Here is a 26,702-nt window from a genome sequence, read left to right as displayed (position 1 = left end):
CAATATATCATTTAGTGACAACTTTGTGAAAAAAAAAAAAAAAAAAAAAAGTTTGTAATTTTCCCGCAACTTGTGGCAAAATATAAAATATTCCATGAACTCAACATGCCTCTCAGCAAATAGCTTGGGGTGTCTACTTTCTAAAATGGGGTCATTTGTGGGGGTTTTGTGCCATCTTGGCATTTTATGGCCTTCAAAACTGTAATAGGTAGTGAGAAGTGAACTCAAAAATGTACGCCCTTAGAAAGCCTGAAGGCGGTGCTTGGTTTTCGGGGCCCCGTACGCGGCTAGGCTCCCAAAAAGTCCCACATATGTGGTATCCCCGTACTCAGGAGAAGCAGCAGAATTTATTTTGGGGTGTCATTTCACATACGCCCATAGCATGTGTGAGCAATATATCATTTAGTGACAACTTTGTGTAAAAAAAAAAATAAAATTTTTTTTTTGTCATTATTCAATCGCTTGAGGCAAAAAAATAAAATATTCAATGGGCTCAACATGCCTCTTATCAATTTCCTTAGGGGGTCTACTTTCCAAAATGGGGTCATTTGGGGGGGTTTTGTACTGCCCTGCCATTTTAGCACCTCAAGAAATGAGATAGGCAGTCGTAAACTAAAAGCTGCGTAAATTCCAGAAAACGTACCTTAGTTTGTAGATGTGACAACTTTTGCGCAAACCAATAAATATACAATTATTGACTTTTTTTTTACCAAAGACATGTGGCTGAATACATTTTGGCCTAAATGTATGACTAAAATTGAGTTTATTGGATTTTTCTAATAACAAAAAGTAGAAAATATCATTTTTTTTCAAAATTTGCGGTCTTTTTACGTTTATATCGCAAAAAATAAAAATCGCAGAGGCAATCAAATACCATCAAAAGAAAGCTCTATTTGTGGGAAGAAAAGGACGCAAATTTTGTTTGGGTACAACATTGCATGACCGCGCAATTACCAGTTAAAGCAGCGCAGTGCCAAAGTGTAAAAAGACCTCTGGTCATTTACCAGCAAAATGGTCCGGTCTGAAAGTGGTTAACCAAGGTTCCACTGTACCTTTATTCCACTCCATAGCCTACGCTATCCATCTATTTCACATCCAGCCATTGCTGTGGAGCAAGAGTCCATTACCCTAATGACCTAGGAAACCCAGCTTTTAATCCAATACGAAAATATGGGCCAAGTGTTTACAAGCCTGCCCCCTCTGGGCTACTTGCCATTACAGGGAGAGCAGAAAATGCATAGCATTGGATCATGTAATTACTTCTTCCTAACAGCACTTGCATAGATCTTAAAAATGAAAGCAGCCAGTAGAATAAAAAGAATTCTGCCAATCTGAATGGGACTTTAGAAGAGCTGTAATGATTCATTCCCAAATTAGTTTATTAGTGGATTCCTGATTTCACTTGTCTGTGTAGTTACAATGCCAGTAACTACTAATACTTTTCCCCCCACATCAAACCTATTTTTTATTTTTTTGCATGAAGCTTGGGTCAACACACCTGTCAAAGTCCTGGTTCACTATAAAGCAATATTTTGCAAATAATTGCTATTCATTTACTATTGTCACAAGCTTTGCTAGGTCAAATATTCGACTGTTTCAACAAAAGGTTAGAACAGGGCGGGACTTTAATTGTGCCTCAGAGGAGTATAATAAAAAATAGAATACACATACTTGAATTCTAGAAAAATATACAAACTTCATTCATCTGCCATACGGCAGTACCTCCTAAAAGTAAACAAGTTAAAATGAGTTACAGTCTTGAAATTTTGAAGTCAGGGTGTGCCAGTACCAGACAAAATACAAAAGATATGGCCTCTGCGTTTCTCGGACAGTTCTGCTTCGTTAGGGCCTTGAGAGTAGCACAGTAGATATCACATAAATTCTAAAAATATTAATAAACAATACCTAAGTGACGTGATAGTAAATTGCAAATAAATGAAAAGAAAGAAAATGGATATGATAGTACATTTGTTTCACATAGATGTGTATAAATATTATATCATTTGTTAATGCAAATTATACTTTATATTATAGAAAATCCAACAATATGTATATACACAGTTACATTACATAGATCAGTGGCGTTTTCACATGCATGGATTGTTCAAGTTTGAGTACTCATAAATGCAAGTTGAAAAACATATAAAAAAAATAAATAAATTGTGTCTACATGCAAGAGTTTGAGTCTCTCTACATGTCAATATAGACAATTTTAATCCCAAATACATGCATCTCGACTCACCCAGAGACTGAACGGAAGATGCCGGCTCAGACCGACATAGGTTCTGCCTTTTTGCTAGGTCCAAGGAGCATCTCTCATAATGCTAATAAGCACTAGTCATACCTTTACCTTATCATGTTTTTTAAACTCTAGCCTTATTTTAGACTTGGACAGTTGTACAGGTCCCCCTCATATACTGAATTAGCTTTAATTTCACTGCACAATGTGAGATTCTCAAAGTGTGCATTATAAGCTGCAGCAATTCAGATAGAGCCTTCCTCGTTCCTGGCTGGGGGACTTTCAGCATAACCTAGTCCTTGCCTTTCCAGCCTGGAAGGAGTAAAATGTCTTTAGACAGAAAGTAGTGCTACGTTTTTAAAAGTCCTGAAAAATCAAAAAGTGAAAACACAAGACGATCTATGCAGACTGTGCATTAAGGTTACACATGCTTGTATATCTCAAGGATATGCAAGTGCAATTATTTATGGTGTTCAACAGTCTGCATAAGTCTCTTCATATTTACCACTTTAAAAAGTCATTACTGCTGATAGGAGAGGGGAAACAGGTTAAACAGGCATTCCAGGAAGATGTCACATGGAAGCTGAAATCTTTCACAATGAGAGGGCCATGAAATCTCTACAGGCAGCAGGAATCGCTGGGAAAGACAGATCCCCTTTCTTTTACTTCTGTTAGTGGCTCATTTACTCTTGCAATTGCGGTAGGGGTTAAAAACATGTGGTTGAGCAGCATTTTTAACACCCCCGAAACTGTACCCCCTTAAGTTGCAAAGGTAGCAACTGAGACAGGAAATAAACCATGACGTTTTTGATGGGCACTGCTGCCCGCCGAGCATGCCACATTTAAGTGAATAGGGCCGAGCTGCAAACACCCCACAACTGCGTGCAATGCATATGATTGCTGTAGAGTGGAGTGGTGTTTAGGGGGCTAAAATGGGTGGTGAGAATCAGTAATCACTTTCCATAGGCGCGGCAGTTCTTGCCACATGTGTCAATGAGCCATTAGGGAAAGCATGGCTCATTTTTATGGTGTCATCAAAAAGTATTGAGCAATGGGAACTTGGAGTCCAGTGTGAAATTAATATTTACAGTAATTGTGGTTACAATACCTTTTCAGAAACGTGCAATTGTGGGAAAAAAGGAGTTTACCCATATGGAGAACTGTTTTTACAATGGCTAACACTGAATTGTTATAGTGATTGATAGAAGTTAGCAGTTTCTTCTAAACCACTGCCTGTTAGGTCCTTTATTTCACACTATACTATTTAATTCATACCAGTGATGAAACTACCAGCGTCACAAAGGTCCCACTTGCGACTGGGCCTTGGCGTTCCGCCACTGTCCGGATTGGGCAGTGGGGTTTCTGGCCGCAGGGCTCTGCTGAGCTGAGAGTCTCTCTCATACAGCCCAGAGCTTGCACTGACAATTGCCCCTCCCTTGCATCCGTGCAAGGGAAGGGAAACTGTCAGTGCAGGCTCTGGGCTGTATGATAGAGACACTCTCAGCTCAAAGTCCTGCTGTTGAGGCACTGCTAGGCGACATAAATGAGCACGGATAGGTGGAACTGATGGGCGGCACTGAAGGGTACCAATAGGCAGCATTAATGGGCGGCATTGATGAGCACCGATAGGCTGGAAGTACAAAAAGCACGGGTCCTAAAGAGTGACCCACAGTCGGACTTTAGCGGCACAGTAAACAATGAGGATATAGAAAAATAATATTAATGTTTGAGACATAGAAATATGCATATTACAAAATGGTGTGAAAAGGAAGGTAAAAGTATATATATGTTTTTTTTTTTTTAGAGAAATTTACAGTATAAAATGTGAGCCCTAGTGTGTCAAGGCGTTTCGCCTTTAGGCTTCATTAGGACACATTTGGGATTTGATGATTGCAAGAAAATGGGTCCCACTATCTTGCAGAAAGTTAGCTCTAGTTCAACGTATCAATGTAGAAAAAAAGTTATCCAATAAAGTAGAATTGGCAAACAGAGGAGAAGCAGTTTTTCAAGAAGTCCTGGAAACCAGTAGTTCACAGGGTGAAATAGAGCTTCCAACAGGGGGTGGTGCATACAAATACAAGGAGAGAGACCACCATAGAAGTATATCATTGTCAGGGCTGGCTTAGCCCATCCTTCTCTGGGCTGGCTGCTCAGCTGTTGGCTAATTGCCAGCTCTCATCTCTCTCCACAGTTACCGATTCTCATCTGACCTGCCTACTTAAGGCTGTCCAGCTCACTTCATCTCTGCCTTCGCTTTGGTAACATCACAAGAAAACATCTCCTGCGTTCCTGTTTAAAGACTGGCTTGCTGACATCCCTTCTGGCTCCTTATCCTGCTTGCTGTTCCTCCACTTGGATCCCTGACTTCTGGCCTGGCTGATTACCCGATCTGCTTATTGAACTCTGGCCTGGCTGACTACTCGATCCAGTTACTGGACTCTGGCTGTGCTTTCACTACTCTTACTCTATTTATCTTTTTATTTTTTATTAATAAACAAGTGTGATTTAATTGTACTTCTGTCTCGGTCTGGTTCATGGTTTCTGACCATCATGTTCAAGACCATATTGACTTCAAAATATAATGATGGTGTGGAGACTTGAATATAACCCCCTGGGAGAGAGCAAACTGCTCTGCAGAACAGTTTGCTCTCTCCCAGGGCAAGTCTCCACACCATCAATATATTTTGAAGTCAATATGGTCTTGAGCATGATATACTTCTATTTTTATTATTCTAATTCATTATATTCTATAAATATTATTATATGTGGTCCTCCAGTCCCCCCCCCCCCCCTGTCCCAGATCTGTCAGAATGGAGAGCGGAGGAAGGAGTCGGTAAATATGCCATTTAGTGGCTCTTTCCTTTTCTGAATGGTCAGTGATTACTGACTCTTTCCATTCACAACAGAGCATCGTAAACTTTGCCTGAATGGAAATCTTCAGTGCAGCTGAGGCTGCTGAGAAAGTCACTGGGGAATCTGTGTCCTCAGTCCCTTTCCCTGTCTCAAAGGGGAGATGTCAGGGGTCTGTATAGAGAACCTTATCTCACCAAAGTCCACCCCGCCCCAAACAGGCAAAAAAAAAAAAATGAATAGGGGGGGGATTGTAATAAGAATATTTAAAAGTTTAAAAATTATTGTATATTATACACACATGTGTACACACACACACACACACACACTACTGACACAGTCCACGCCTCTTCAGTGTGCCAGACACCATGAATCAGACCGAGACAGAAGTGCAGTTAAAAATCACGCTTGTTTAAATAATAATAATAGTAAAAAGATAGACAATGCAACATAGTCAAATTATAGCCAGAGTTAACAGATAGTCAGACAAGCCAGGGTGCCAGGGAGCCAGAGATCAGCGTACTTCAGGACAGGCCAGGAAATCAGGAAACCAGAGAATCAGCGTAGTGGAACAGCAAGCAGGATCAGGAACCAGAGGGGACATCAGCCAAGCAAGTCTTCAACAGGTACAGAGGCGAGAGGCACAAGGTTTCTCAGGAGGAGCATGGACCTGAGCGGCAGGAATTTTGTCACCCAAAGGAGAAGTGAGAATGGTGTGAACCGTAGCCAGAATATGATCAGGAGGAATCACAGGAACCACTTCCATCTTGGAAGTGGGGGAAAATTGTCGCAGCAAAGCGTCAGCCCTTACATTCTTAGTACCGAGAATGAGATAATGCAATTGAAACTTGACAAGAAAATAGCCCATTGCACCCTTCTGGGAGGAGATGCCTCTGTTCTTTAAGGGCTAAAATGATCACCAACAATTCTCTGTCCCAATCTCATAATTGTATTCCGCAGGTGACAATTTCTTGGAAAAGTAGCCACAAAGATGCATAGCGCTCTCGGGAGGTAGGTCGTTGAGACAGAAGGGTGCCAACTGCAGTCTCAGAAGCATCAACCTCAAGGACAAAGGGTAACGTAGGATCAGGATGTGCCAACACAGCAGTAGAAACAAAGGCAGCCTTGAGACTCTCAAAGGCCTTAATGGACTCCAGAGACCAACTCTGTGGGTCACCGTCCTTTCTGGTCATATCAGTCAGGGGCTTGATGAGATGAGAAGTTACGAATAAACTTTCGATAATAATTGGCAAAGCCAAGAAAACATTGCAGAGGATGTATACCCACGGGTTGGGGCCACTGTAGGACTGCTGAAGGATTCTCTGCGTCCATTGAAAACCCGGCAGTGGAAATTACATAACCCAGGAATTTAACCTGTTCACAATGGAACTCGCACTTCTCCAATTTTACAATAGATATTGCTCTCTCTCAGCTTCTGAAGCACACGACAGACGTCTGTGTGGTGGCTCTCTAGGGACTTGGGAAAAAATTATACCATCTAGATAAACCACCACACATGTGCTGCATTGTGGCAACCAGAAGAGAACCTCAGCACAAAGCCAATCAAAAGAGGGGTTGTGCCTCTGTAACCAAGGATAACCAATAACCAGCAGAAACTTAGGTGAGGAAATAACTTGGAATTGGATTATCTCATGGAGAAGAGCCCCTACGGCCATGGACAATGGAACAGTCTCAAAAAGTCACAAGGAAAGGCTGTAAAGGTCTCCCATCAAGAGCCTCAATGGCAAGTGGAGTGGCACCAAGCTGCAGCGGAATCAAGTGCTGCGATACAAAGGCAGCATCAATGAACAGGCCTGCAGCCTCAGAGTCGATTAGAACCTGTATCTCGACGGATGAGTCAGCCAAAGAAAGGATAACTGGGACCAGAGGCGTATCCTTCTGGATAAATGGGGACGAAACAACACAACCTGAAGTCTGTCTGCTACATGACCTCAAGGTTCAGGTGTTCCCTGGATGGGTAGGACAAGACTTTGAAAAGTGACCCGCCTGGCCACAAAGGCACAATCGCTCCCTCCTCCCAAAGGTTCTCTCATCTGCAGAGAGACGTGTGAAGCCCAACTGCATGGGTTCCACTTCATTGATTGACTTACCAGGAGGCATGGGAGGTGAGGGAGGCAAGGGTGGAATTGCAAGGCTTGGAGACAAATGTACAAGAGGTTTCTGCAAGCGCTCCTTAAAAGTCTGAGTCTGGAGTCAATGAGGAAGGCAAACGTGATCAACTTCTCCAGCTCAGTGGGTATATCTCGGGCTGCTATCTCATCTTTGATGGTATCCAAAAGACCATGAGAAAAAGCAGCCACAAGGGCTTCATTGTTACATGCAACCTTTGCTGCCAGGGTACGGAATTCAATGGTGTAATCGACAATAGTACTCTGATGGACATGAGGCAGCATAAGCAGAGCATGAAGGAATTTCAAAAACCCTTTTAAAAAAGGAAGCCACAAACTCTGGGTAACTCAGGACAACGAGTTTCTACCTTTCCCACAGAGGGTTTGCCCAAGCCAAGGTTCTCGAAGAAAGCAAAGATATCACAAACCCTACTTTTCTTCTTTCCATGGGAAACGCCTGGGGTAGCATCTCAAAGTATATCTCAACCTGATTGAGAAACCCTCTGCATTAAAATGGATTGCCCCCAAAATCGCTGAGGGGGAGCAGAGAGGAACCAGACATACCTTTTATAGAGGTAATACTTGAGGCGGGTGCCTGTACAGAGACTTGAACAGCAGCAGGGACGGCCTGTGACACATGTTGTACTGGAGCAGCCAGTGGGAGATTCCAGGAGCATCTAACGCTAAGGAAAACTGATCCATATGGTGATCCTGCTCATCCAACCTAGAAAAATTATTACCAACAAGTGGATTGACTGCATCTTCTGAATTCATGGGCTCGCCTACTGTCAGAAACCATGAATCAGAAGATAGAAGTGCAGTTTAAAACATTTTTTTTATATTAGATATATATATATATATATATATATATATATATATATATATATATATATATATATCACACTTGTTTATCAATAATAATAATAATAATAATAGTAAAAAGGTAAACAGAGCGACATAGTCAAATCATAGCCAGAGTTCGGTAACCGGCACAGATAGTCAGACAAGCCAGGACCTCAGGAAGCCAGAGATCAGCATACTTCAGGACAGGCCAGGAAAACAGGAAACTGGAGAATCAGCGTAGAGGAACAGCAAGCAGGATAAGGAACCTGAAGGGACGTCAGCCAAGCAAGCCTTCAACAGGTACACAGGAGAGAGTCTCTGGATGTGTTTGAACAAGGGAAGGCAGAAAGGAAATGACCTGGACAGCTCAAGTAACCAGCAGGACTGACGAACAGGATATCATCATCAGGTGAGTCACTGTGGAAAAGATTGGAACCGACAGCTGAGCGGCCTGCTCTGAGAAGGAAAGGCTGAGCCCAGCCCAGCCCTGACACAGTGCTGCATATTAGTGCCACTGTCACAGTATCGGTAATCGGTATCGGCAAGTACTTGAAAAAAAAGTATTGGTACTTGTACTAGGTCTTAAAAAAGTGGTATCTGTGCAACCCTAGTTATTACCTTTAAAAACATAATGCATATCTAAACTTAAAGAGGAACTGCAGTCTGCTCACATCACTTTGTAATAAAAACATCTTTGCCATTCTGAAGCTTCCTGCCAAACCCTTTGCATATTATTTTATATATACTGTGATTCTGTACTTGCTAAATATACTGTAGAAATCTCCCTCCACTAAGTCTGGCTGCAACCATTTTAACTGTGGGCAGCAGAAGCTGCTGCCTGTTCACTTTACACAGAGGAATATATCCAGCTCTGCAGCTCGAATTGGCCCACTTGACTCACCCCCCCTCCCTTCCTGGCAAACGCTCAAGAAAGAGAGCGAGAGAGCTGTGCATGATGTCATAAGCCTAGGCTTTTTACCAGACAAGAAACAGGAAGTGGGCTGTATAAGGTATTTACTGGCAGAAAAAAAAACGTTTTACCATCCAAAAGTTAAAACAACAAGGGCAGAAGATTTAATAGATGGAAAGTTGCAAAAATGACTGATGGTCCACTATAAAAACAAAAATTGTATATACTGTAGGCTAGCAGTCTGCATTAGTTGTTTTTCAGGATTTGTTTCCTTGATTTTTACCTGATGATCGTGAAAATAACACTTCCTGTCTCTGGGTGACTACACTCACTCAATGGACAAGGACGAATGCATTTCTGGCAGGATCAGCAGGTCTTATTTGCACTTGCTAAAAAAAAAAAATTCTTAGCCTGGAAAATAAAAACAAACGCAGCCACCGTCTCTAAGAACTTGTTAACTGCAATATACTATATATTTAATGGTTTTGGGTTTAACTATATATTTTAATAAAAATGCATTGAACAGAAATATAAAAACACATCAAGTTTATAGTCTTTTTGTAGGGTGCCAACTGTGTGAGCCCTTGTACACACGGTCGGAGATTCCGACGGAATGTGTCCTAGCGGACCGTTTTGTCGGATAATCCGACTGTGTGTGGTCTGCATCGGACTGTTTCCGTCGGACCAAGTTTTCCAACTTATCCGTAAAATTTTCCGACAAAATGCTCCGATCGGACATACTCCGATCATGTGTAGCCTACTCCGACGGACAAAGTGCCACGCATGCTCAGATCAAATTCCTAGACCAAAGCTATTGGCTACTAGCCTGAACGTAGTCCCGTCGTAACGAAATAACGTCATCACGTTATGTACAATTGGATTTTCCGACAACTTTGTCCGACCGTGTGTATGCAAGTTTCGGACAAAATCCTTCGGACAAAATCCAACGGATTTGGTTGTCAGAATGTCTGACCGTGTGTACAAGGACTAAGATATATTGCAGCATAGTTGTAGTAATCCGCACCAGCATTTGGCACACTGTAGTGTAATGAATGTTATGTAATGTACTGAATGTTACCTAATGGGACGGTGACAATTACATGATCCGCCACAAACGTGTCTCCATCCTCACACTGCACTTGCACAGGATACACGCGGGAGTCACTGCCCTGGAAGGAGCCATCCCAGGAAATTCTCTTAACAGCTTTGTTCAGTGTTACAGTGTCATTTGGTATATTTGCTTTAATCCGATTCACAAGACTTTCAAAGCCCCTGTAATTACAAATAAAAAAGTTTCAAGTGTGTAAATATGCCAAATTATATTTGTTAAACAGCTTTCCCAACTAGTATGTTACTGATTACATATATCAAAGTCTTTATCCTTGTCATAAACTCAAGAGCATTTGTAGTAAATACAAAATGCAGTTTTTTAAATGATGGTTTCACTTATTAAGGCAAAAAACTGCCCTGGCTTCATGTCAAAAAGTAATTGCCCCCTAAACCTAATAACTGGTTGTGTCACCCTTGGCGGCAACAACTGCAATCAAGCGTTTGCGATAACTGGCAATGAGTCTTTCACATTGCTGTGGAGCAATTTTGGCCCACTCTTTGCTGTATTGTTTTAACAGCTTGCCGACCAGTGGCAGAATGGCACGGCTGGGCGAAACTACGTCACTTTACCTTTTGGCGCACGGCCGGAGCTGACGCGGGTGCCTAGCAGTCGCAATGACCGGCGTGCTCCCGCGTTCGTCCGTGACAGAGCAAGAACCAGGATTTGTGTAAACACACAGATCCCAAATCTTTAGGGGGAGGAGACAGATTGTGTGAACACCAATCTCTCTCTCCTCCTAGACCAGCGGTCATCAACCCTGTCCTCAGGCACCACTAACAGGCCAGGTTTGCAAGATAAGTGAAATACATCACAGGTGATATAAATTTGCTTCTCAATGATTGCAGTATTCTAGTCTGCATCTCCCCTAGGTAATACATAAAACCTGGCCTGTTAGTGGGCCCTGAGGACAGGTTTAATGACCACTGTCCTAGACAGTCCCATCCCCCCACAGTTAGAAACACATATAGGGAACAGACTTAATCCCTTGATCGCCCCCTTGTGTTAAACCCTGCCCTGCCAGTGACAATTACACAGTAAACAGTGCATTTTTATAGCACTGATTGCTGTATAATTGTCAATGGTTTCAAAAGTGTCTGATGCATCCGTCATAATGTTGCAGTCCCAATATAAAAATCGCAGATCGCACTGGGTTTTTGCCGGGGTACTGAGGTTCTGACGAGGGCAAGAGATGAGGGAACTGAACGGACTTAGGCTCTTGGATACACTTCTGGCTTCTTAATGAAGATTTTATGCTTGGATAAGCGGTAATCACCAGATGGCAGATTGAATTCGGTCTTCCATAGAGCTATGATTAGTATGCCATGTAAAGTGTGTACTGTATACCTACCTTCCTCTTGCTCTCGGTAATATATTTAATATGTATTTCCCTTTCCCTCCCTTCCCCTTGGTGTATCCCATTTCTATGTTATATGATATGTCCATGCCCATGTTGGGCATTGTTTGAAATTAATAAAAAATTTATATTTGAAATCTATCCCCTATAACCAGCCATGCTCGGCCGTACTCGGCCTCTGTATGTGGCCAGACTGTGGACGTCTCACACATGTGGTATCGCCGTACTCAGGAGGAGTAGGAGAATCTATTTTGGGATGTTATTTTTGGTATGTACATGGTATGTGTTAGAAATATTTTATAAAATGGACAACTCTGTGTTAAAAAAATAAAATAAAAATAAAAAAATGCATTTTAACCACTTTCTGCCCACCAGCCGTCATATGACGTCCTTGATTTTGTGCAGGGATATCTGAAGGGTGCCTGCTGTTACAGGCATCATTCAGATATCAGCTATTTCAGCCGGCAATTCCCTACACCATAAGGATGATCATAGCAGCTGTTCCACTGCCTGATTGTTCTTACGGGAGGCGAGAGGGGACATCCCCCCCCCCCCCGTGCTTCTACCGACTCACTGCTACGATCAAAGCCAGACTGTTTTTTTATATTTTTATTTTTATTTCAGGCTTATCAGTCTAGAGGTGAGATGTGGGGTCTTATTGAACCCATATCTCACTGTAAAGAGGACCTGTCATGCCATATTCTTATTACAAGGGATGTTTACATTCCTTATAATAGGAATAAAAGTGATAAAAAAAAATATTTTTGGGGAAAAAAAAAAAAGTGTCAAACTAAAATAAAGTAAAATGAACAATAAAAAAAAAAGAAAAAAAAAAAAAAAAGTGCCCCTGTCCCCATGTGCTCGCATGCAGAAGCGAGTCCCGCCCACATATGAAAACGGTGTTGAAAGCACACATGTGAGGTATTGCTGCAAACGTTAGAGCGAGAGCAATAATTTTGGCCCTAGACCTACTCTAACTCAAAACATGTAACCAGTAAAAAAAAAATGAAAGCGTCACATATGGGGATTTTTAAGTAGCGAAGTTTGGCGCCATTCTACGAGTGTGTGCAATTTTGAAGAGTGACATGTTAGGTATCCATTTACTTGACTTTACGGTTTTGTTTTTTTAAAGCACAAAAAACTGTTTTTATTTATTTATTTATTTATTTTTGGGGAAAAAAAAAAAAAAAAAAAAACATGTTCGAAAAATTGCTGCGCAAATACCGTGCGAGATAAAAAGTTGCAACGACCGCCATTGTATCCTCTAGGGTCTTTCTTAAAAAAAAAAAAAACACAACACCATATATAATGTTTTGGGGTTCTATGTAATTTTCTACCAAATAAATGATGATTTTTACATGTAGGAGAGAAATGTCAGAATTGGCCTGGGTGCTCCCTGCATGTTGGGCCTCTGTATGTGGCCACACTGTGTAAAAGTCTCACACATGTGGTATCGCCATACTCAGGAGTAATAGCAAAATGTGTTTTGGAGTGTAATTTGTGGTATGCATATGCTGTGTGTGAGAAATAACCTGATAATATGACAATTTTGTGAAAAAATAAAATTAAAAATCTTGATTTTGCAAAGAATTGTCGGAAAAAATGACAACTTCAAAAAATTCACCATGCCCCTTAATAAATACCTTGGAATGTCTTCTTTCCAAAAAGGGATAATATGAGTGGTATTTGTACTTTACTGGCATGTTAGTGTCTCAAAAAATGAAATAGGCTGTCAGTACATCAGGTGTGATCAATTTTCAGATATTGGCACTATAGCTTGTGGACTCTAATGTTCACACAGACCAAATAATATACCATTTGTACTTATTTTTACCAAAGATATGTAGTAGTGTGAATTTTGGCCAAAATTTGTGAAGATTAAATACCACTAAAAGAATGCTCCATTTGTGTGGAGAAAAGGACAAAAAAATTCATATGGGTACAGTGTTGCATGACTGAGTAATTGTTCAAAATGTGAGAGCACTGAAAGCTGAAAATTGGTCTGGTTATTAAGGGGGTTTAAGTGGCAAGTGGTCAAGTGGTTAACTAGGAGTCAGACATGAAGCTTCCAAAGGGTGGAAGGGAAATATAAGTATTTTATATTTTATACTAAAGTAGTACTAAAAGCGGAGCCTTTTTTTTTTTTTCATGGATAAGATCATTTTAAATTATAATGCACAAGGATGGTAAAAGTCTACTTTAACCACTTGCAGACCGGACCATTTTGCTGGTCAAAGACCAGACCACTTTTTGCGATTCTGCACTGCGTCGCTTTAACTGACAATTGCGCGGCCGTGCGACGTGGCTCCCAAACAAAATTGATGTCCTTTTTTTCCCACAAATAGAGCTTTCTTTTGGTGGTATTTGATCACCCCTGCGGTTTTTATTTTTTGCGCTATAAACAAAAATAGAGCGACAATTTTGAAAAAAACGCATTATTTTTTACCTTTTGTTATAATAAATATCCCCCAAAAATATATAAAAAACCTTTTTTTCCCTCAGTTTAGGCCGATACGTATTCTTCTACATATTTTTGGTAAAAAAAAAAAAAAAAAAATCGCAATAACCGATTATTGATTGGTTTGCGCAAAAGTTATAGCATTTACAAAATAGGGATAGTTTTATAGCATTTTTATTAATAATTTTTTATAATTTTTTTTTTTTTTTTACTAGTAATGGCGGCGATCAGCGATTTTTATTGTGACTGCGACATTGTGGGGGACCCATCGGACATTTTTGACACATTTTTGGGACCATTGTAATTTATACAGTAATCACTGCTAAATAAATGCAGTGATTCCTGTGTAAATGACCCTGGCAGTGAAGGGGTTAAGTGTTCCTAGGGGTGTGTTACTAACTGTGGGGGGGGTTGGGCTTTCATTTAGTGAACACTGATCTCTGCTCCAATCACATGGAGCAGGGATCAGAGTCACTAGTTGCTAGGCAGAATGGAGAAATGCTGTTTACACGGCATTTCCTCCATTCGGCCACTCCGTGAGACGATCGCGGGGATGCCCGCGGCGATCGAGTCCGCGGGTCCCGCGACCGGACTCACGGGGGTCCCGACCAGCGCGGGAGCGCGATGCGCTCCCGATGGCAGGGCGGCATTGAATATTGGACGTACCTGTACGCCAATATGCCTGCCCGTGCCATTCTGTCTACGTACATCGTCGTGCGCTGGTCGGGAAGTGGTTAAATGTAATTGTAATGCCTTACATTACCTCCAGTCTATCAGCCTCCACCTTCTCTGGGTTCAGATGTTGATCTTTCCTACACACAGTCTTTAACCGCTTGCCGCCCGCCTCACGCCAATATACGTCGGCAGAAGGGCTCACACAGGCAAACTTATGTATCTATACATTGTCCTTTAAGGAGGCGGCCTGCAAGCTCCATGAGTTGGTTCGCGGGTCCCACGGACTCGATGTCCGTGAGGATACCTGCAATCGTCTCATGGAGAGGAAGAACGGGGAGATGCTAATGTAAATAAACATCTCCCCGTTCTGCCTAGTGACAGTGTCACTGATCTCTGCTCCCTGTGATCGGGAGAAAAGATCAGTGACGTGTCACACATAGCCATGCCCCCCCCCCCCCCACAGTTAGAATCACTAAGAATCACCCAGAACATACTTAACCCCTACACTGCCCCCTAGAGGTTAACCCCTTTACTGCCAGTGTCATTTACACATGATTTAGTGCATTTGTATAGCACAGATTGCTGTAAAAATGACAATGGTCCCAAAAGTGTGTCAAAAATGTTCGATGTATCCACCATAATGTCGCAGTCACGATAACATTTTTTTTTTTTTAAAACAATGATCGCCGCCATTACTAGTAAAAAGAAAAAAATATTAATAAAAATGCCATAAAACTATCCCCTATTTTGTAAATGCTATAACTTTTGCGCAAACCAAACGATTATTGCGTTTTTTTTTAACCAAAAATATGTAGACGAATACATATCAGCCTAAACTGCGGAAAAAAAATGTTTTTTTTTTAAATATAATTTTGGGGGATATTTATTATAGCAAAATGTAAAAAAGAATGCGTTTTTTTTTTTCAAAATTGGCAGGTTTTTTTTTGTTTATAGCGCAAAAATAAAATACCACCAAAAGAAAGCTCCATTTGTGGGAAAAAGGGATGTCAATTTTGTTTGGGAGCCACGTTCTGTTCCTGTGAGTTGTGTGAATGGTGTCTTTCTGTTCCTTCCAATCAGCTCTCAGATCTCCTCACCAAACTGAATGTAACTAACTCTCTGCACCCTTTTTTCTGAACTCTGAGACACGCTTATAAACTCAGCACTTTGAATAGTTGTAGAGAAGGGTAGACTGTAGGTAAACTTATATAGGAGGATTTGTTTAATCTCTGTGTATTATCTGATGCTAGTCACACCGCTGGGTATGTATGTAAGGGGTTACAACCACTTTAAATCACACATACAAAAATAACTTGGCAAATAAATTATTACTTGCCAAAAAACAGACCGGCCACACCAACAGGTCATAGTCGGATAATTGATTCGTTGATCACAACATGACGTGAGAATTAAAGCGGAGGTCCACCCTAAAGTGGACCTTCCGCTCATCGGAACCCTCCCCCCCTCCGGCGCCACAATTGGCACCTTTCAGGGGGGAGGGGGTGCAGATACCTGTACAGTACAGGTATCTGCATCCACTTCCGGGATAGCTCTCTGCGGAAAGGGGCGTAGATTACGCCCCTTTCTGCAAGTGCCCGCCCCTTTCCGCAAGTGCCCCGCTGCCTGCTGGGAAACACACAGATCCCAGAGGCAGCGGGGACCGTCCTTATTGCGCAGCGCGACTCGCGCATGCGCAGTAGGGAACCGGGAAATGAAGCCGAAAAGCTTCATTTCCTGATTCCCATACCCAAGATGGCGGCGGCATGACTCGAGAGACGATCTAGAGATCGGCTTCGGGTGCCGACATCGCGGGCGCGCTGGACAGGTAAGTGTCACTATTTTAAAAGTCAGCAGCTGCAGTATTTGTAGCTGCTGGCTTTAAAAAAAAAAAAAAAAAAAAAAAAAACGCGGAGTCCCGGCGGACTCCCGCTTTAAGAACTAAAGACACACGAGAAAGTGATAGGTGCCGTGTTAAACTGCTTAATACTAATTAGAGCTGAACCATTCTGGCTATAATGAGAATCACAATTCTTTTGCTTAGAATAAAGATCACGATTCTCTCGGCGTAACATCATCATTTCACATTATGCAAAGAAATTGGGCTAACTTTACAATTTTATGCATATGAGATAGATAGATATAGATATAGATATAGATATATCTATATCTATATAGATATATATATATCTATCTATTACAGGGCTCGACAAAACCCGGATGCCAGGCCGCATTTGCGACTAGAATTAGCGACCTGGCGCCTGGGGCAGCACAGCTGGGGGTATCCTGTCTCCGCGGACCCCCCTGGTGTGATCGTGTCGGGCCACGCCGCCGCCGGCAATTGAGCCCCCGGCTTTGAGGCCTTCTACGATCCTATGGTTCCTTCTGGAATCTGGCGCCCTCTTGTGGTGGCCGTTGGAATTACAACCAGCAATGCTAATGGAGCTTCCCCTGCCTGCCAGCCTATCTCCTTCCCTTTACTCAGAACCCCTAAACATTATATATATATATATATATATATATTTTATTCTAACACCCTAGAGAATAAAATGGTGGTCGTTGCAATACTGTCTGTCACACCGTATTTGCACAGCGGACTTACAAGCGCACTTTTTTTGGGGAAAATGTATTTAATAAAAAAATAAATAAGACAACAGTAAAGTTAGCCCAATTTTTTTTTATATTGTGAAAGATGTTACGTCGAGTAAATCGATACCCAACATGTCATGCTTCAAAATTGCGCCCGCTCATGGAATGGCGACAAACTTTTACCCTTTAAAATCTCCATAGGCGACGTTTAAAATATTCTACAGGTTGCATGTTTTAAGTTACAGAGGAGGTCTGGGGCTAGAATTATTGCACTCACTCTACCGATCGCAGCAATACCTCACATGTGTGGTTTGAACACCGCTTTCATATATGCGTTCGCTTCTGCACGCAAGCTTGGTGGGACAGGACGCGTTTAAAATATTTTTTTTTTCTTATTTTAACTTTTATTTTTATTTTTTTCACTGTTCTTTAAAAAACAAAAACAAAAAAAAAAACGTGTGTCACTTTTATTCCTATTACAAAGAATGTAAAAATCCCTTGTAATAGAAAAAAGCATGACAGGTCCTCTTGTATATGAGATCTGGGGTCAGAGAGACCTCACATATTTACACTAAAATGCAATTAAAAAAAAAAATTGTCATTTGAAAAAAATAAAATGTCCCTCTAAGAGCTATGGGCAATGACTTGGAGACAGGTGGGGGGCTGGGGGCTATCTTCCCCTCACTCATCTCCATGTCAGGCCAGGGACAGGCCCGGATCGCCGCCACGGACCCGGCTCCTAACTTTTTTAGCTGGCTCCTAGATTCCAAGCAAATTTGTCAACCCCTGATATACAGATTTTAGCTAGTAAGCAACAAGTGTCAGAAAAAGGTTTAGTCTTTAAAGAGGAAGTAAACCCTGATGGGTTTACTTCCTCTTTTTTTCCCTGCAAAGGTAAAGCATAATGGACTACTATGCATCGCATAGTAGCTCATTATGTGTCACTTACCTGACACAGGAGCCAGCGAAGTCGCCGCTGTCCCCTGTAGTCCGCCGCATCCATCTTGCTGGTGGCGTCTCGCAGCTCCGACGAATCACAGCGGCGAAGCCGCGATGACGTCACTCCCGCGCATGCGCACGGGAGTCGACAAATTAGGCAAATCCATTCTTGGACTTGCCGCATTTAGTGCGCCTGCGCGCCGCTGTCTACGGCGCATGCGCCGTAGACAGCGGTGCCCATTTTCGGGCAAATATCTCCTAAACCATATAGGTTTAGGAGATATTGCTTGGACCTACAGGTAAGCCTTAATCTAGGCTTACCTGTAGGTCAAAGTGGTTTGAAAGGGTTTACTTCCTCTTTAAGTGGTTAAACTGACCTAATTTACAAACAGAAGTTAATTCCTAGATCTAAAAGAACTAAATGATACTTTGTTTATAGTTGCCTTCTAGCACTTACAATGTGATAAACTTGGCAGGCTGCTGATTTTTTTAATTTTTTTTTTACAGTTGTCAGCTGTGAGCAGATAACTCTCGGCACTGAATCGAGGTAATGCTGTATGTAAGAAGATCGTGACTGGGGGTTTAATCAAGATTGCAATTTGTTTTAAACGTTTAATCGTGCAGCTCTAATACTTATTCAAAAAAACTTTGGCAACAAAAAGATAGTATCTGTGCCTTTCCCCTGTGAGCATTATGGGCACTAGATTGAGATGACAAATCATAGTAAATATCTAGTGGACATAATGCAGCATGTTCGATTAATTCTGTTGGAATGCATAATATTCGACCTGGAGTGAATACTACCTAGTAACATTCAATTTTGCCCACATTTGTCACAGGATGAACAGCTCTGAATTTTTATATGTACCACCCCTTAATGATTGTTTTTCTGTTTTGCACTAAGTGCACAAATGATGAAAGCCCAAAAGCTAATAGTTTTATTGCTAGCTTTTTAAAGTTAGTTCATATTTATCCACCGAAAAGGTTTTATTTTCTTTAAAGTCAAGGAGCTTCCACCCTCAAAAATAAACAATTGCAACTTAAGGTTAATTCTAACCTAATAGGCTCACTACTGGGCCTATAGGTTATGTCACCCACACTCACAAATACAATTGTGAGATGCCTTTAATAAAAAATATAAAATTAGCTCACAAGATGACTGCCGGCTTCTAGAGCTCTGCTCTACCATGGCCCACAAATAGCCACCGGAGCTAGCAGAGCAATCCACCACACCTATTACTGGGACCATTAGGCAGGGGAGACCCCCGGGAACCCCCCAATGACACCAGCACAGGCAAGGAGGAACCTCACGAGGCAGATGTCCACGGTGGCCGTTCCAGTCAGCTATGCCAAGATGGCGGTGGCCTCATGAGGCGCACACAGCACGGAGGTGACAGATGAATCCATCGCTGATAAGGACTTATTACAGCCACATTCTCCAGGTACAGCCTTTCCCCCACTACCCCTGGCATCATCCCCTGCCTCCAGAGTCTCTGCTGGGCAGGATGAGTGTAGATCTACCATCCACCCCCATGCTAGACCCATACTGCTCCTCTTTATGACTGAAGCAAATGCTGCAGCTCCCATCCCCACTGACTTCCCATCCATGATGGAGGCTCGCACAACTACTCTCAAAAAGCCTGGCCCTAAATGCAGCTCAAATGACCTCATCCATCCATGCTGACCTGCAGCAATTAGGGATGAGAATGGACACTACTGAAAAGAAAACTGATCAATCTGTGGCACGGATTAACCAGAACTCAGCCCGCATTCAAGATCTGCAGGATCAATTGGAAACAGCTTGTGCAAAGATCGACGACCTCGAGAACAGGTTGAGACGTTATAACTTCAGAATCAGGGGGCTCCCTGAATCTGAGAAGGATGGGAATGTGGCAGTGAAAAATCACTGATTAAGGACCTTATTGCTGATCACCGCATGGAGCTAGATAGAGCTCACAGAGACCTGCAACTCCCCCGCTCGGATGGCCTCCCTAGAGACATCGTTGTGTAGCCCCATTTTTACTCAGTTATAGAGGAGGTGATGAAGAAATCCAGGTTCTCCGACAAGCTCACATTGTTGGGACACAAAATCCAGATTTTTGCAGACCTATCGCCATATACGGTACAGAAAAGACGCTCCCTCAAACTGTTACTCCAACTCCTGATGGAAAAGGAAAAGAAAATTTCATACAGCTGGTCATTCCCTCTCCACCTTAACGTCTCCTATGGAAATAAAAGCCACAGCATCTCTTTATTTGCAGAAGGTGAACGTCTTTTGCTACAGTTAGGTCTGCTTGCTCAGGAATCACCTTCCACACAGATTGTCGGGGGAACCCCCTCATCATCAAACAGACCCCCACCAGCAAGTCCGCTGCAACCATCCTGGCTGACACAGAATTACAAGTTATCCAAGGAAAATCTCCCACCATGATGCACAAGCTCCTCCTGAGGACCAGCTCCACACCTTAATAGGACTGGTGGTAGCCATCTGACTGGGTCTTATGTTTTGGTTGGTGGTGGTGGTGGTGGTGGTGGTGGTGGGGGGGGGGGGGGGGAGGGGTAAAGTCACATTGGCTCCTTCGGGGAGACCGTACTATTTCACTTTCTCTAGTACATTATGAAATCTTGGGTGGGAATTAGCACCCACCGCCTGAGGGATGCCTAATGGATACCTATTTGCAAATGGTGTCTGTGTATACAGAATCTCCCAGCACCTGCTCCTTTGTGCAATCGGCATGACCTTTGGTGTCTGTGGCGCACAGGAGGAACCCATCGCACGTGGGGGGTTGTTCCCTGCATTGTTTTAGAGACTCTTAATCTGTCCCCAGACAGGGCTGGCTCGCTCCCCAGGTCCCCTAGCCTGGGTGGCTGGGGCGGATACTGCAAAGAGATCTCGGTAATGTCATTAGTTGTCAGTCAATGTTTTATTATTGGACGTTCTGCTTATTTGATCTCATAGGCTCCTTTACAGCCTTCAGTAGTTTTGTTCTTTAGGTGATGGGGCTGTGGTGGACCCAGTGCACCTCCAACAGGAACCAGAGCCATTGCTAGTGCTCTTGGTTGCTTAACCGGTTTCCCTATATTTAGGGAATTCTGGTCCGCTCAGGTCGAGGGGTGAGAACTGGCTAGTCCATTCCACCCTGAGGGTGGGCGGAGGTCGGGGGACCCCCGAGTTCCAAGGTTTCAATTTTTGTTCTTGACCGTACACGCATTAACTCAAGTTTTGGTAACATCTGTTTTGCTTTCTCTCTCTTCATCCCTTTCTTCTTCCTCTTTTCTACTACTGCTCGTCTGAGCATTCCCAGGCTCCATGAGTGTCCGTGGTTTCCCTTCTCAGGTCCCAGAACATTGGCTTCTACATCCTTTGGGCTTCTCGAGATGAATACCCCACAAAGCAAAGGTATGATTTAGGTCTCAAGACTGGCTTCACCCCTTATGACTCATGGCTAGTACTCATAACTCCAATCCCACCCTCAAAATGATATCTCACAATACTCAGGGACTCAACTCCTCTGTCAAATGTAGAAAGCTGGTCCAGCATTACCATTCCATGCATGCAGACCTTCTCTTGCTCTAAGAGACTCACTTTCCATCCTCGTACAAACCTAATTTCCTCCATCAACGATTCCCTAAATTTTTCTTATCCTCGGCAGCCAACAAAACGAAAGGGGTGGCCATCTGCCTGGCTAAACATATTAATCTCTCTCAACCTGAGACTGCGGCCGACCCTCTGGGATGCTATATCTTGGTATCAGGAAACATTGATGGGGAATTATACACCTTTGTCTCCTACTACACCCCCTAATAAGGGGCATAAAACCTTCTTTGACTCCTTACTACACAAACTACAACCACACCTCAAAAGGCACAATGTTTATTGGTGGAGACTCGAACAACCCTTTCGATTTCTCTCTTGATAAATCTGTTGAGGGGAAACCGAAATCCAGGACGTCCTTCTAGACAGCGCGTTAAGATTGCAAAGCTGCTTCATGATGCGGGACTGATTGACATCTGAAGAGAGACTAACCCTCACACTAAAGATTACACTCACAACTCCTTTGCCAGGATAGATCACATCTTCACACGCCCCACTACGATTCCTCTAATCAGAGGTTCCAAGATTGTAGACACCCCTTTATCTTATCACTTGATGGTTACTCTGATCACACAAAGACCCATGGTTTTCCGGATCACCCCCTCGCTGGTGCTTACAGGAATCTGTAAGCACTACCTTTTAAGTGACCCAATACAATGTTAGAGGAGGCCATAAAGCAATACTTCCATATTAACACGACGAGCAACGACACACCTACGACTGTTTGGGCAGCACATAAAGCAGTTATTGGGGGAAAATTATCCAACGGACAGCCAAATTTAGGGCAGAGCATAGAGCTTAAACATTGAAATTAACTGAGAAATTCTGATCCCTAGCTAAGGCACACAAATAACACCCTGCGTCAGACTCTCTAGCTAAGTTAGACAAAGCCCAGGTCCTCCTGAATCTGACCTTGACGACGGAAGCTGAAAGGCACCTCAGGTAGTCTCAAATCCCGCTCTCTAGCTTTCCCTAAAACTAGGCTGCCCTCGGGAGACTTATCGCAGAATCCAGCCAAGATCATGGAAGCCTTTCTTCAGTTCTACTCTGAACGCTATAAACCAAACCTCCCTCCCCCTAGACTGACACAGAACACATTTCTAGACTCCCTATAGCTGCCCACTCTGACTGCAGACCACAAGAACCTACTAGAGAGCCTGTTTACTCAAGAAGAGGTATTAGACATGATCAAATCTCTGAAAGTAGGTTCCTCACCAGGACCAGATGGTTTTTCCTCTGATTACTATTAAAAAAATTTGGATCTTGTCTGGCCCCACAACTAACAAAACTATTCAACTCCCTTGGGGAGGGTACCCCTCTGACTGCAGACCTTAACTCAGCATATATATATATATATATATATATATATATCCGTAATACCCAAACCAGGTAGGACACAGGCGAGGTGGGCAACTACCGTCCGTTATCGCTGATAAATGATGATGATATAAAAACGATGACGAAGATACTAGCTAACATGGTTGCAAGCTTCAACTCTTTATACATTCATAGAGATCAGGTGGGTTTTATCCCCAGGAGACAAGGCCCAGATCAGATCAGAAGAACCATCAATGTAATTTCACTCCTCAAATCCCAATGGGATAGGATCCCCCCCTCAGAAAGGGTTCCTCCTCTCAATTGATCTACACAAGACCTTTGATTCTGTAGACTGGGCTTACCTGCTTGATGTCCTTAGAAGATGGGGCTTTAGCCCATACTTTCTTAACATAATCAAATTGCTTTACCCAAACCCATCAGCCCAGGTACGTCTGATGGGCAGATACTCAGCCCCATGCTCCATAGGTAAGGGCACCAGACAGGGATGCCCACTCTCCCCTCTCCTCTTTGCGATGGCCATCAAAATTCTGGCCATAGCAATTAGATCGAACCCTGACATTAAGGTGGTAGCTTGTGGGGACCAGGAACACAAATGAGCTCTACATGCGATGACCTCCTACGTTATATAACCTCTCCTCTAATTTCCACCCCATTTACAAAGTGCTGAGAGCTTTCAGTGAAATTTCGGGCTTTAGGGTTAACATGAATAAATCAATAGTACTAAACATAAATGTCCCCCCCGAACTGCTTACACAACTCTGATAACTTTGATTTTGCCTGGGCTCCTACAGCTATCCCTTAACTATGAATCAAAATAACACCAGACATCAATAACCTGTTTAAAGCCAACTATCCCCCTATGCTACTCAAATGGAGAGGCGAACGTGAACAGTGGACTCGATGTAGTCTATCATGGCTAGGCAGGGTGCATGCAGTACAAATTATAAAACCTTCGAAAAACAGTGCTGGTCTAAACAAAGTGCTAGACAAATATATATGAAAAAATCAAGTGTAAATAAAACAAAAACTTGATATTAGTGTTAATACTGACAGTAGTAAGTTCTTGCTGCAACCCAATGCGAGACACACACAATATACAACAATCAAAAAATATAGCTGCGCTAAAACTTATAAAACAAAATTATAAAGTGACATAATTTTTCTAATTTACAAAAAATCCCAAAAACATGCAAAAATAGTGCCAAAGTAATGATTTCCAGGCATATAAGCAGTCCAAAGAAAAGGAAAGATGGATAGGATGCTGAATCTTAGTCCATTTTCGGTGACTCTCAAAAACCACCCTTTACACACGTAGCAGGTGCACCCAGAGTAGAAAGAGATTATCCACCACCAAATTAGAGGAGGCTTACCAGCTGTCAAGATCTCTTTTTAAGGAGATCATACGGGCTTGTAAAATGTTACGTTCCTGGTCCCCACACTGGGCTCTGTTGGTAACACCAATCTATCTGCTCCCTCTTTATGGTATATCTCGTTCCACCACATTCATTTAGTACGGCAGAGAGAGAAGAAAAAAAAAGCTCCCATAGCTATGGGAGCTTTTTTTCTTCTCTCTCTGCCGTACTAAATGAATGTGGTGGAACGAGATATACCATAAAGAGGGAGCAGATAGATTGGTGTTACCAACAGAGCCCAGTGTGGGGACCAGGAAAGTAAAATTTTACAAGCCCGTATGATCTCCTTAAAAAGAGATCTTGACAGCTGGTAAGCCTCCTCTAATTTGGTGGTGGATAATCTCTTTCTACTCTGGGTGCACCTGCTACGTGTGTAAAGGGTGGTTTTTGAGAGTCACCGAAAATGGACTAAGATTCAGCATCCTATCCATCTTTCCTTTTCTTTGGACTGCTTATATGCCTGGAAATCATTACTTTGGCACTATTTTTGCATGTTTTTGGGATTTTTTGTAAATTAGAAAAATTATGTCACTTTATAATTTTGTTTTTTAAGTTTTAGCGCAGTACAAATTATACTCCTCCCCTGTCTCTTGTACTTATTTTTACTACTACTTAGTGTCTTCTAAAAATTATATATATATATTTATAATTTATATTTATATTATGTTTGGGGGGTTCCAAGTAATTTTCTAGCAAAAAAAAAAAATGATTTTAACTTGAAACCAACAAATGTCAGAAAAAGGTTTAGTGTTTAAGCGGTTAAACTGTTTTTACTTACACACAAAGTCTATTCCATTGACAAATTGTTACAATGTTTATACTTAAGTTAAGTTCAACTGATAAAGAATGTTATGATTCTTGGCTGACTGCCCAGTTTTTCTCTTCCTTTCTTTTGAGGGCTGTGGCTTCAGAAGAGCAGAGAGAATTCTTTGCATAGAAATAATTTTAGTCAAGATCGCGATAACGATTCTTGACGATTAATTGTGCAGCTCTATTATACACAAGACAAACTCTAACATCCCCACTGAAGCCACTGGCTCATCTGTTCCATAATGTGAATTTCCCTCCGAGGCTAAACATTCAGGCATTCTGATGGTGGCCTCCATCGCATAAGCCATTTCCTCTCCCAGCGGGTCCTTTTACCCTGTCCCACTGCAGGAAGAAACTGGACATGCCTAACACGGAAATGTTCAGATTCTCCCTAATCTCCCATTATTTAACCCCTTGCCGCCGAGCGTACGCAGATGTGCGTACTCAGCTTTCGGGGGTTATACCGGGATGCTGCCTGCAGCTGACAACTTATGCTCAGGCCTGGGAGGAGGACACGGGCAGGACGTGGACCACATCTGAATGGTTTCAGACCTCGATACGATCCTTCAAAAGGTATTTGTAAAATATCTCTTATAGAAGCTAGTCTAAAAAGGTATTAATCAGGTGGTACTATGTTCCCTCTAGATTGACACCGATTTACCCAGGAACCTCACCTTTATGCTTCAGAGGATGCAAGCTAGAGGGTACAATGCTACATATATGGTGGACCTGTCTCTGCATCAGGTCCTTCTGGCGGAAAACCTTCCGCACCATTAGCTCTTTAACAAATGCAACAGTAACTCTAGATCCCAATATAGCTCTACTCAATCACTGACAGCACTGATATCGGTGCCCATCTGTGCCACCCTAGGTACCACTGATAGATGGCACTGGTGACACTGATAGCTGCCACTGATGTGTGGCACTGTTGTTGAGGCACTGTGGGCACTGATAGGTGGCACTGTTGCCTATTGCTAGGTGGCACTGGCAGGGGCACTAAGGATATGCAGCAGCTCGCCGTGATCGGGACTGATGTCCCGCTCATGGCCGCCTGTGATCGGCTTTTTTTTTCTCCTCACGCTGTCAGCACAAGGAGAAAGAATAGACGATTACCGGCTCTGTTCACATCACGTGATCAGCCGTCATTGGCTGACAGCTGATCATGTGGTAAGGGGTCGGGATCGACCCCTTACTCCGATCTGTGATCCAGCGATCTGAGACAGCGCCCTGCAGGGGGCGCGCAGACCACTCGGGCACGGGACAACGTCAATAGATGTAGTCCCAGCAATTCGGCTATAGCGCGAATCTGTAGTGTGCTTTTCTTTGGTCCGGTACAGTGCGTTGGCAACTTGTTTATAATGAATGGACTGCTTATAAAGCGGTTCTGCACTCACTTTCAAAAGTTAGGCTTATTCGTTAGGAAACGCAGCAAAGAGTGCACAATGGCCCTTTT

General features: G+C 42.7%; 1 protein-coding gene across 1 annotated transcript in view; it reads right to left on the bottom strand.

Annotated features, from left to right (window-relative positions):
• The window catches only part of PAOX (polyamine oxidase), a 58,837-nt gene that overhangs the window by 18,879 nt on the left and 13,256 nt on the right, over positions 1–26,702 (bottom strand). Inside the window, exon 3 of the mRNA XM_077454840.1 lies at positions 10,050–10,243. Coding sequence (XP_077310966.1) covers positions 10,050–10,243 — 194 coding nt within the window. The remainder of the gene's footprint in view (positions 1–10,049; positions 10,244–26,702) is intronic.

The sequence above is a fragment of the Lithobates pipiens genome, unplaced genomic scaffold (genome assembly GCF_037356315.1).
Source record: "Lithobates pipiens isolate NorthernLeopardFrog02 unplaced genomic scaffold, aLitPip1_a1.2 Scaffold_25, whole genome shotgun sequence".
Classification (NCBI taxonomy): Eukaryota; Metazoa; Chordata; class Amphibia; order Anura; family Ranidae; genus Lithobates; species Lithobates pipiens.
This window is presented reverse-complemented; position numbering and strand designations above follow the sequence as displayed.